At 47.3% G+C, this 12,137-nt stretch overlaps 1 protein-coding gene across 3 annotated transcripts in view; it reads left to right on the top strand.

Moving 5' to 3' along the window:
* Positions 1–12,137, top strand: part of LOC135907201 (phospholipid-transporting ATPase ABCA3-like) — a 314,412-nt gene that overhangs the window by 91,616 nt on the left and 210,659 nt on the right. For all 3 annotated transcript variants that reach the window (XM_070525182.1, XM_070525183.1, XM_070525184.1), the window contains exon 6: positions 4,753–4,990. In XM_070525182.1, the coding sequence (XP_070381283.1) occupies positions 4,753–4,990 (238 nt within the window). The remainder of the gene's footprint in view (positions 1–4,752; positions 4,991–12,137) is intronic.

A 12,137-nucleotide genomic window follows, 5' to 3' on the forward strand; every position in this document is an offset into this window, starting at 1 on the left:
TCTTTCGTTAATAATACGACTTGGGTGTTGGCATTTGACGTCTTCACCTTAATCACAGCGCAACCCATCTCTCCGCCTAAGGACTGCTCTGCGATTTTGCGCGCACTGGCGTACGCTCACTGATCCCTAGTTCCCCATTTGAGCAACTGCTCGCTGTGTTCCCTGACCTCAGGAAGCCATGCAACCTTACCCAGCCACCTAAGCATGGTGACTTATCACATCGTTACACGTGGCGCCGCAGTCGCTGCCCGTCGGCGTCGCCAAATAGGCGACGCGGACGATTGTAAATGGCCGAGTGATAATTTCACGACATGCTTGTCATCCAGCTGTTCGGCTTCGCCACTGCATCTTGTACCGAAGGACTCAGGAGACTAGTGTCCTGGTGGGGACTTTCGCGCCCTGAACTCCCACACCGTCCACGACAGCTACTCGCTACCTCAGATCCAGGTTCTTGCGTCTAAGCTAGCTGGCTGCAGTATCTTCAGAAAAGTGAACCTAGGTAAAGCATGCCATCAAATACACATAGAGCCCGCAGAGATTATTAAGACGGCCATGACAGCCCCATTTGGTCTGTTGTAATACTTGCAAATTACCTTTAGGCTCCGCAACGCAGCTCAAACTTTCCAGCGGTTTATTAGAGATGTGACGCGCGGTGTTTCAACTGCACTCGCCTAGATCGATCATATTGTCGCGAGAGCTACTCGGGCAGAACACGAGTGCTACCTGCATAAATTAGTCCAACGCCTGCAGCAATAGGTCGTCTGCCTGAATCCCAAGAAATGTGCGTTCGGGGCTTCGGAGCCGCATATCGTAGGACATCGCACATTTCCGTTGGGAATTCGTGTGATGCCCTTTCATGTTAAAAGAGTGCAAAATGTTTGGCAGCCGACAACACTACGCAAGTTGCGCGAGTGTTTGGGGCTCATCTATTTATAGACGTGTTTTCATACCTCATTGTGTGACGCTCGTGCAATGAGAAAGTTTTCTTCGCGAAAAAAAGCATCCCGTTGCGACGATTCTGTGGACTTCAGAAGCCACAGCCGCCTTCGTGGCTGCAAAGAAAGCCGTCACAGATGCGGTGCTACTCACGCATCCCAGAGCTCAGGGTCCGACTCGAATCGTAGTAGGTACTTTAAGCGTGCCCATCGGAGCGGTGCTTCAGCAACTCGTTGACTTAGAGTGGCCTCCTGTGGATTTTTCGCGCGAAATCTTTAACCTGCCGAGATAAGCTACAGAGTCTTCGGCCGCGAGACTCTCGCCATCTACGCCACCACCCAACACTTCCGACACTCATCAGAAGGTCAAAAGTTTCATGTTCTCAGGGGTCACAAGATTGTGTACGTGCTTCCACCTAATTTCTCGAAGTAGGTCGCTTGGGAGCTTCGTCAATTAGCCAAGTATCCATTACAACCAACGTACGGTACATTAAGGGGGCTGAAAATGAGGCTCCTGGAGGAGTCTCCCGAATATCTGCGATAAGCTCTTGCTATATGCTTGGAAAGCTTCGTGACGGCACACCTCTCCAACCCGTGCCGGCATCCCGCAGGCGGTATGACAACTAATGCATGACCACGAATGTATGACGGTGATGCAGTCACGATGATGGCATGTGAACATAATGAGGGCAGTGAAATGACGACGAGTGTGTGATGACAATGTGCTGACGGTGATTCTATCATGAAACCTGTATGATTACGATGGTGTGAGGACGACGGCACGACGAGATTCGGATGACGAAGCTGGAGTGACAGTGATGGCGGCGTGGCCACGACGGCATTACGACGAGGGCATGACAAGGGAGGCCTAATTGCCAGTGAAGGACGAAATAAAACGAAGATAGGCGTGAATGGAACGGGGAAGGCGCTATTACGACCACTGCATGACGACAATGAAATTACGCTACTGAAGTGATGACAATGATAAAGCAACCACGTGACCACGACGGCATGAGGAAGATTGCGTGATGGCGATGGCGTGATTGATACGGCATGACAAGAGACGGAAGGCAAAATTGGAACCACGACGATGGCAATATCACGGCCGTCGGCCCAAGCAAATGTACAACTTGGACCATTGGGTCGGAGTAAAAGGCGTGACGACGGCACCATGAAGAGTGTCAGTTCACGAAGTTGGAATGGCGACGATTGAGCGGCCACGACCGCATCGCTATGGCGCTGTGATAACGAATGCATGGGGTGTGTATGACGAGGATAGTAGGACGACGGTGGCATGACGAGTGTCGGATGACAACGCTAGAATGACGGCGATTCCACGACCACGAAGTCATCACTACCACGTGTCCACACCGAATGGCTCCGCTGTTAGGTAACTTGTACTAGGGGGTCGGGAGAGAAGGAGTGACAAGGACGGGGTGATGAGAGCAAGGTATCACGTAGCTACTAACGGCAACGGAAAGGCCACAACGCATCTTGACTAGGATCACATACCTAGTGGTACAAGCAGGTAGACAACTGTGTCAGCTGTTTTCGCGTAAGAAGTTTGACAGATAGGGCCAAAACAGCTGAAGTAGGCAAATAATGCTATTCGCGTTAAAATCCGTGTCGCAGTGCACCTTAGCTGGCTGCCCGTCCCCCCCCCCCCGTCCCCCGCAACCCATAGAAGCTTACAGTGGCTGAAAATACATGAAATAAAGCAGTGCAATACACGCTTAGAAATGCACAGTTAAGCACTAGAACAAGAAACAGTATTTTGTACGAAAATGTTGCAAAAGCAGCATTTTGCTCATATACGAATATATTTATTTCGTATTAGTTTATTATTACATGCTGCGACTCTCGAAAAGAACTATTACAAGTGCAGGCAGGTATTCACGTATTCTGGCATTTAACAGAAAGATAGGACATGCACAGACGAAAAAATTCCCTAAAATAAAACATGTCTGCGCCGTTTTATTCTCTATGGCTTGCCAAAAACATTTCCGGCGAGAGGATATTAACAAAGGCTTGAAGATGAGGATTTTATTTTCTTGTCACTAAGGGAAAAAGAACTACTGCAGCACTGGGTGTGGAAATGATGTTTTGTACATGCGTGCGAGTATTTGTTTATTCGGTGAGTAATGTTTGTTAGGACTTTCTCGTGTTTAATTGATGGTCATGCGCAAATGGATGAATTCGGGAATCATACCTTTTTCTTCCGAAAGGCATAGTTTGCTCAGCATCGTTTCCATAGGTAAACCGTTTGGTGTTTTTGACGAAAACGATATTCTCTAATAAAGCCAAGAGAAAACCTTATCTTAGCATATTCCAGCTGGTCCATGAATCCGTGCGCTCTTTCGAACGTCTTAGCTTGCGCTACTCACACGCCTGTGTGTTCTAGTCAAAGCGTGGCACATTTCGATAACAAGTCCTACACGATGGTCAACGCCTGTGGCTTGCTTCGTGACTCCTCCTGCCAAAAGTTCTGGCAGCTCTGCCTGCCATTTATGTTGTTATACCTCAAACTACCGGCAGAAATCGTTGCAGTTGAGCTTGTTTTGTTTTACTGTTATACGTAGCCGTTTCACCAACACATCTGGACGAGACACGTGACAGAGGGCGCCACACAGCAGAAACTGCCAGAACAACCGACCATTTCTGCAAGCAGTTCCATCAGATACCGGCAATTTCGCCTGTCGTGCGGAAAACTACAGTTCTGCGCCTGACGAATTTCACATATATTAAACACCCGCCCAGAGGCTACCAAAGGACTTCATTATAGTGTTCTACAACCTACCAAATGAACCATATTTGGAGATGCTCAATATCTATCCTTTTGTTATTTGCTAGGGAGAAAAACATGGGGATAGCCAGAACTGTGGAAAGAGTAGAAATGTTTCGCTGACTTTTTCGTTTCGGTTTTGTCCGTAATAGATTGAAACCGGCTTAAAGTATTTCAACTGGCCCATCAACTACTTTACTGTAGCACACATTTCTTACAGGCAATATACACCATCATGTAGCAACTCTTAATAAATAAAAAATCTTCGCATTCTCGGGACGAAAGAGTTCAAATTACAGGAATAAATTTCTAGGCCTGTGATTCCGTGTGGCTTGTCCTCACGCGGTGCTTATAAAAGTTGTTAAAAACCCACGGATACCTATAAGGCCTGCTATCATAAAATGATGGGAATGTAAGGACATTCAGCCAGATTCGTCGGGAAACGGCATCGAATTCACATCTCTGAAACCACAAAATAAGGCATATTTCTTTGCCAGGGACCGAGGGTTGAAATTGCTCAGGCCAATTAGTTACAGCTAAAATCGTGCGCAAGGTAAAATTTTTTCTGCTTGCATCTATGTACCAAGGAAAACACTTGTTGATTGTGTTTCCTATTAAAACGAATGCATGCGTTTTTTACGTTCTACGCTTCATTGAAGGCTGAACATTAAACAATTGAGCTCGCATTTTTTTTTCTATCGCTTAAGCATTTCTATCATATCATTAATACGGTCGTCACTCACCTACTCATGAGACATTCGCTAAATTTCAAAGTTATGAAACGGCAACTTTTCTGAAGCACCGAAGCGCTTATAAGTGTTTTTTTTTGGGCGACCAGTAGCAATATCATTTGTTTCTTCTGCATCTTTTCTTTAGTCTTGGTTTCTATTCATGCAGCCTTTAAAAGTATTAAAATTCTTTGATAGTGTACAGATTGGACGGAATGAAATGTGCAGGAAAGAGCCCCAAATAGAGAATTCCGACCATAAGAAGTGCGTCATTGGGATCTTTACAGGTCGCAGTTTTCTTTTCCAGGTACACCAGTGTGTAATGGGGTTAACTGGCGCCGAATTCTTCTGGGGCCACTTCCTCACGGCTTTCATTATTGGCCTTATCGAGAGTTTCTTTGCCATCTCAATTTTGTTTCTGGTACCATACGACGGACATACGTACGCCGAAGGAATGGACCTGGGTCTGGTGATCATATCATTCACCATGTTTCAGATTCAATACAACTTGCTTATTATACTCATCACGTGGGTGTTCCCGAAAGGTGAGCGCAAGTTCAGTGCCGTCGTGAGCTGCGACTATCAAAGTGTGCCGGTATTTATGATCGCCGAATATGGCAGTGATTAAAATTTGTGAGGCACTGCCGCTAATTTCCTTTACAAAGATTCTGTAGTTGTTCGCGCTAGTTTCGCGCTAGATGAATTGTGATTTTAGTCCCATTCGTTGGAATGACAAAGGCACTAAAGATTTCGGTGTAATTTTTCTATCAGATTGTGCTTATGGTGCGGCAGCATACGGCGTAGGAAAGAAAATTCACGTTCGGGATCTAATGCCACCGTCCGTGGCGAACGCTTGGATGGCTGTCCATCTAATTCCTTACTACTCAGTACTGCGTCCACGTTATCATAGACGGTGGAATGGCTATAGCAATGGACCATGTAAAACTACAACACAGTCAATGTCTGCGTAAAGCTTTAACTCGACAGCGTTAAGGAGCTCGTGTCGCAGAAAAGCCGGTGTCGTCGGCGTCGGGGGCATTGGCCGTGAGCGAAAAATGGCAGAAGGCAATTCATAAATAACTTGCAAGATGGGCTGGGTGGGAATCGAACCAGGGTCTCCGGAGTGTGGGACGGAGACGCTACCACTCAGCCATGAGCTCGATGCTTCAAATCGAGACGAAATCGCCTATAATAAATGCGATGTTACCTTAGAAACGTGCCGTAGCAAGTTATACTGCGGTGTATATCGGTAATTATGAGCATTTAAGTTACAGAAGTCGCAGTCAAACGCGTAGCGAAGTACGTTTCCGCTACATTTCTTCTGCGCTTGACGCACACGCAGTGCCATGTTGCGGCAAACACAGAAGACCCCCTCATCGCAATGTATGGCGCTGCCCCGACAGGTGGCGCGCCACTCGCCCGCTTCTCCCCTTCGTCTCGTTTGAGCGCATTGCGGCCGCGCGGGGACCGGTGCGAGGATGCCCCAATATCCATGCGTTTAATAAGTTTTCTCGCTCTGTCCCTTTCCAACTTCTAGAGTGCGTCAGTCGAACCCTCGTGTTTTGGCGATGTGGCTCCTCTTTCCGCTCACAGCACGATTCCTAGGTGCAGCGTCCGATGCGGGACGCGTCTGACGTGATCGCTGTGCAGTAGCCCGTCTGATGGGAAAGCCTCCCCTGGTATGTGTGCAGTGCTGCTGGCGAGGAGTCATGCGTCGGCGGCGTGCTCCCAAGCGAGGTAGAGGACGATCCCATCGAGGCGACAGCCCCATGATCGCGTCCGCCTTCATGGCGCGTCGCGGCCCGGCTGTCCGTGCCGATCACGACGTTTCGCTCGCGCATATCGTTTCTCCCTCCGAGACACCAAGTTCTTTGGTTCGTTACGTTTGCTCAGGCGCACGTTTCGTCTTTGTGTGGATCAAGAGCATGCCGAGCGAACTAGTAGGCGGTGCGAACGAGGTGCGATAACGCTATCGCGTTCCACCCTTCAAGGCTAAGCTTAAGCGTCCTTCAAGTTTTTTTTTACTCTTACATCTCCAGGTAAATACGCTTGCGTCTAAGCCTCATTCGCAACCTTGCAACGCCTCGTCACATAACCGTCAAAACGGCGTTCATCATGAAACTGTGTTTCATGATGAAACACAGTTTCATGACAGTTTCATCACCGTCGACCTTGGCCGATGCCCTTATTAGACGGTTTAGTACTGCGTACGTTGCGTACATAAGATCGCTACGTTCTGCAAATTGCGCATGTGCAGAACGCAACACGAACGGTACGTGATCCTTACGCGGTCGCCCCGTACGCACGCATACGATTCTTGCGTGCGTACGTGGGGAGCCTTGCGTGCTGCTCTCGCGATTCTCGTTTGTTTTGGAGGGCGCGAGTGCAATGGACAATATAGTTCGACCGATGGGTCGACGCGGTGGCGGACGCGGCCGATGTGCTTCGACGCCCCCGACGTCTAAGGACGCTCGCCCGCTTACGTACGTAGGCATTTCCCAGTACTAAAAGCCCTGACATGGGAAGCGCTGCTACGTTTCGCAAAGCGCTTGCGTGCTGCGTACGTATCGTGATGGCGCAGTCCTAAAGCTGTCTAGTGTCACCGGCGTTTCGGTTCTGAGGAACCCGGTACGTCGAGTGTAGTGAAGCCAATCGGTATATGCCTGCAGGGTTCATTTCACCCGAAGATAGTGCGCTCGTTTTTTCTTGCCACAATCGGGGATATAAATGGCAAAAGTAATCGGGCACACAAATGTGTACACTGTAACTGAATGACGTAAAAGAGTGCTGGCACAGACAGACGTCGAACACTCAAAACAAACTGCATTGAGAGCAAAACATGCACCGGCACCTAACCATAGTAGTACATAGGTGCTTGTGCAGGGTAAAGGTTGGTAACGATTTTGTTTGGGTTAGTTCGCTTGGAACAGGAATAAACGTGAATCACTGTAACCCGAAAGGTGGGGCACCCAAGTACACCGCTTGTCTGATCGATGTTCGGTCGACGCCTTCTGTGCGTACTAACAAACCTCAGGTGGTCGAAGTAATGGCGGCGTCTCTCATAATCAGATCTTTGTATTGGCCTGAAAAACTGCAGAATTTGCATTTCATCGTTTAATACCGGTTCAGCAGAATGAGGTCAACAATTGACTTCAATAAACCAAGAGAACAGGCTCGCTTCAGGAAAGGATATTCGACAACGAATGACGCGCATGTCATAAATCAGATAATCGAGAAATTGGCGGAGCGGAATCCACACCTTCACAGGGCTTTCACAAATAATGAAAAGGCCTCTGATTCAGTAGGGATATAAGCAGTCATGGAGGCATTTTTTAATCAAGGAGGCGAGGAGACGTACGTGAATATATTTGGAAATAAATTTCTTCAAGCATTTTGCAGTTAGCTCGCTACTGCAGAAGAAAAGTAGGGCATTACATACAAGGAAAGGGGTCAGGTAACATTGCACAACAACCTCTGCAATTGTATTCACTGAATCCTTATATGTGTTAAAGCTGTTAGACTGGAAAGGCTTAGAAATAAGAATCAGTGGTGCATACTTAACAACTTTAGTTTAGCAGGTGAAGCAGGTGATATTATTCCTGTTCAGCAACACAGGGGTGAATTCAAAGATGTACTCAGGACCTAAACCGAGAAATTGTGAGAGTATCGTTGAAAATTAAATTTCGAGTATCGCTGGAAATGAAAATTGAGAAAACAAATGCAGTATTAAATAGCCTGGCAAGTCAACGACAGTTCATGATTGCCAATCATCCTCAGAGTATGTGCAAGTCAATTACTCACTGGGGACAGTGATCATGAGAACGAAATTAAGAGAAGAATAAAAAATTTGTTCGAGTGGACACGGCAGGCATTGCCAAAATGTGACTGGGAGATTACTATTGTCGTAGAAAATAATGGCATAAAATTATTGCGTTCTTGCGGAGCTAATATGTGGGGCAATAAGACGTTTGAAAAGGCGTTAAGGACAGCACAAGGAGTAATGGAACGAAAAATGCCAGGCATAACGTTAAGAGACAAGATAGCAGGGTGGATCAGAGAGTAAACGACGATAGCCGATGTTGAAATTGACATTAGGAGAAAGAAAATAGAACTGGGCAGGCCACGTAATGCTTAGGACAGATAAGCGGTGGACCATTAAAGTTAGGGAACGCCAAGGGAAGTGAAGTCGAGGATGGCAGTAAAGTATTTGGGGTGATGAAATTATCAAATCTGCGGGCACAAGTCGGAATCGGCTAGCTCAAGATTGGGTTAATTGGAAATCGGAAAGAGGGTGTCTCGTTCTGCAGTGGACATAAAAACAGGCTGACGATGATGACGACGACCGGTATCATGTTAACGCCACGTAAACACACAAGACATGCGCAGAAGTAGAATAACGAGGACCAACACGCACGGTGACCATTAACCGAGAAGTTGCACAGTAGGAGAAAAAAGAAAACACGTGATCCAACTGAGCTTGCTCTGCCCTATGGCAGCGCCAACCTGTCCTACTCATACACACGTGCGGTAACTTGCTAAAGGTAAGGGTTTCGGTCTTTACGTGAAGTGATGGACAAACAGTTGGCTATTGCGAGTGCCTGCCTACCCTCGTGATTGGCGTATTGACACTGCCATCACAACATACTGGGTGATGAAAATTAGATTTCCCAGTTTCCTTTTAGGACTAGGCGCTGCGAGATGCATGAAGTCCACCTCTCCATGTGGCCAGGGGGACACCATGTGCGAAGATAATTATCGTTGTCCGCCGGCGGAAAACGTCAGATTGGATAAGGAACTTTTTGGCTGCTGCTGTGAGCGAGCCTGTTCATATTGAACAGTTAGCGGCGGTCGTCTTTCCACACATCTCCACTTGCCAGAATTCTTCTAGCATGTTTGTGTTGCGAGACATCTAGTTAGATGTTGTCATTTCTGTTGCATGCGTATGCATGCAAGACAGCGAGCATCGGCGCGAAGCTTCTCCCTGACGTGTCGCGGCTGTTGCGTGCGGCGTTTAGCCTGACAATGGGGTGGATGCATAGGTAACGGTGATATCTGTTCCTTTTTCACTCTCGGCTGGCGAAGTGAAGGAACTACTGTTCGATGTGGCTTGGACACTATGCATTGTGCTGATAAGGGCGATAATGAAAGATAAGTTTTTGGGATGTTTTTTGTACGACTTGGCGTCGCACCACGATTTTCTCATCATGTTAGATTCGCAGCCATCTACAATACTGCGTACGCCATAGCGGCATCTATTTATTTATTTATTTATTTATTATACCTCAATGGTCCCTGGACAGGACATTACATGAGGGGTTACATGAGGCGTTAGATCTCTTGGAATACAATAAAAAATGACCACCTCTTCGAAGATGGGGTAAGCGAAACTTGTCCTGCATGCACGTGACCTTCGCCGGGGTTACGTAATCCACAGGTAACGGTGCCGGATGGCTTTGGCCTCCCGCTCCCTCATCTCGGGATCATCTTCTCGTTTCTGTCAGAATTCCTAGGCTCGGGCCGCTCCAGCGGCTCAATCGTCGCGCCCAGGGCAAGCCCTTTCACGTGGGATTTCTCGCCGCCGCTCGTCGAAGGATGCCTGTTTCTCCGGGGCACGCAGTATGGCGATCACATCCGTTTTCTGAGACTGAAATGAATGGAAATGAAGCCAGTGGGGGGGGGGGGGAGGCAGCGTGCGTGAAACCATTTCCTGTCCTTTCCCTCCCCGGCGGAAGCGAGATGGCTCTGATTGGTTGCGCGCGTGGCGTGAGTGCGGAACCAATCAAACCGCACTTTTGTATGCGCTTTCTCGCTACTGCTCTGCTATGGAAGCAAGTTTTTTTTGCGTGACTACATTACCACCGAAGCTTGTGAGCCAATAGGAGCTTCGCTTGAACAACCACATTCAGTTACCCATTGTGCTGACATGGCTGCTTCGTCCCGGACGAGGTATTCCACGGAAAAAAAAATAGACGCGGTGCTTGCAATAACTGCGACGAATGGCAAGACTTTGTCAGCTGCACGCGGCTTGCCACTTACAGAGTCCCCTTCAAAGTAGGCCAACCTTCGCAAACATGTTTCAACGCTTCCGCACAACACGATCATGCCACCATAAGGAATAGACTAGGAAAAAGATCGATGAAGTCCTCAAAATAGGCGTTCTCTTGTACGGGACGCTGGTGCCAGAACTCAGCATCCGACAGGTTGCCAACGAGTGCGGGTGCAGATTCGGAACAGTTGCAAATGTGATGACAAAGCATAGGTTCCATCTACACCTTGTTTGCCTTCACCAGGATTTAAGTGTGGTATATCTTGAAAAGCGGGTTGACTTCTACAATTTGGGTCTGATCAAAATTTATGATGAAATGGAGTTCTTACAAAAGAGTAATCTGGTCAGAGGAGTTTCGGTTTTGCCGGAATGGCATTATGAGTGTTCACAACGCCCATTATTGGTATATATTGGCTGCGGCATATATATTGTGGCTGCGGCAATGGAATCGCCAGGACTTGCCGGAGTGTGAATGTGCGGTGCGCCATACTCGGGGACAGGGATACGGCACCTTAGATTTCTCAGGACAAACTCAGAGGAAAGAAGCGCACGCAAGAAATACAACGTGTTGTCAACAGTGTTGTCTCTAGTCTCCCCCTGAATGACCTGCGCCAAGTATGTTTCCAGCATTAAAGGCACCATCACACTTCTCCACCTCTGGAAATTCCCAACGACAGTGGATCTCACGGGCAGGAGCGATGTTTGAGTGTGTAGCATTCAATATGCATATTGAGCAGAATCATTGCCTTTGCACTTGCCCGTCTGGGCAGGATTTCATTGCGAATGCGGGCCAAGGTGAAACACAGTATCGGAAGAGCAGCGGAAAGCACATTGACCACACGGTCATTTTCTTCGAATTCAATGACTGATTTCTTGGTCACTAAAAGAAGCTACTCTTTGTTTTTAAATAAATAAATAATTGCTACTATTAAAAAAATGAAAAAGAAGGGATGCTTTCAAAACGTCATTCAGGGAGAGCGTGAGATCGAGTCAATTCAGTTGCTTCTGGAATATAAAGGCATTGTACTGAAGGCACTGTGCAATGGGCATGGTGCTAGCGAATGAGAAGAAGACGATGAGGAGTGCTTGCTTCCCCGTTTCGATATAGCACCGACCTGTTTAAGCCTACCGCAACCCAGAACTAGTGCTGCTAGGCGAACACCCCCATTGTAGTATATTTGACTTGACTTGATTGAGTGCGAGGTAAGCACAATAATAAAGATTCTTGAATCAATTCGTTGTCCGTGCGGTATGCGGCGAATGCGACCCATTGTTATATTGAACCCGCGGCGCACTTATAAGAATGACGAGTTCATCGCTGACGTATATGGTTTCTGAAGTCTGGGATACAGTTTTAATATGCAGTCGTTGGTAAAAGTCTCAATGCTAATAGTGCACTGTCAAATTTTCTTACTTCGCAGCTTGCGCATGTGGGCTGAAATGAAGTTCTACATCCTACGTATGTGTGTTAGACTAATGTATTTTACCTAAATTATCCTATGTTACGAAGCTGCGTTTGAGAAACTTTTCATAGTTTGATTCCGTAGTATGGAAAATTTTGCTTGCGCCTTTACAGATGTTGTTATATAAATTTTAAAGTTTGCATTCAGGACATTTTCATTCAAGGAAGGACTTGCATCTTTGTA

The sequence above is a fragment of the Dermacentor albipictus genome, chromosome 9 (assembly GCF_038994185.2).
Source record: "Dermacentor albipictus isolate Rhodes 1998 colony chromosome 9, USDA_Dalb.pri_finalv2, whole genome shotgun sequence".
Taxonomy (NCBI): Eukaryota; Metazoa; Arthropoda; class Arachnida; order Ixodida; family Ixodidae; genus Dermacentor; species Dermacentor albipictus.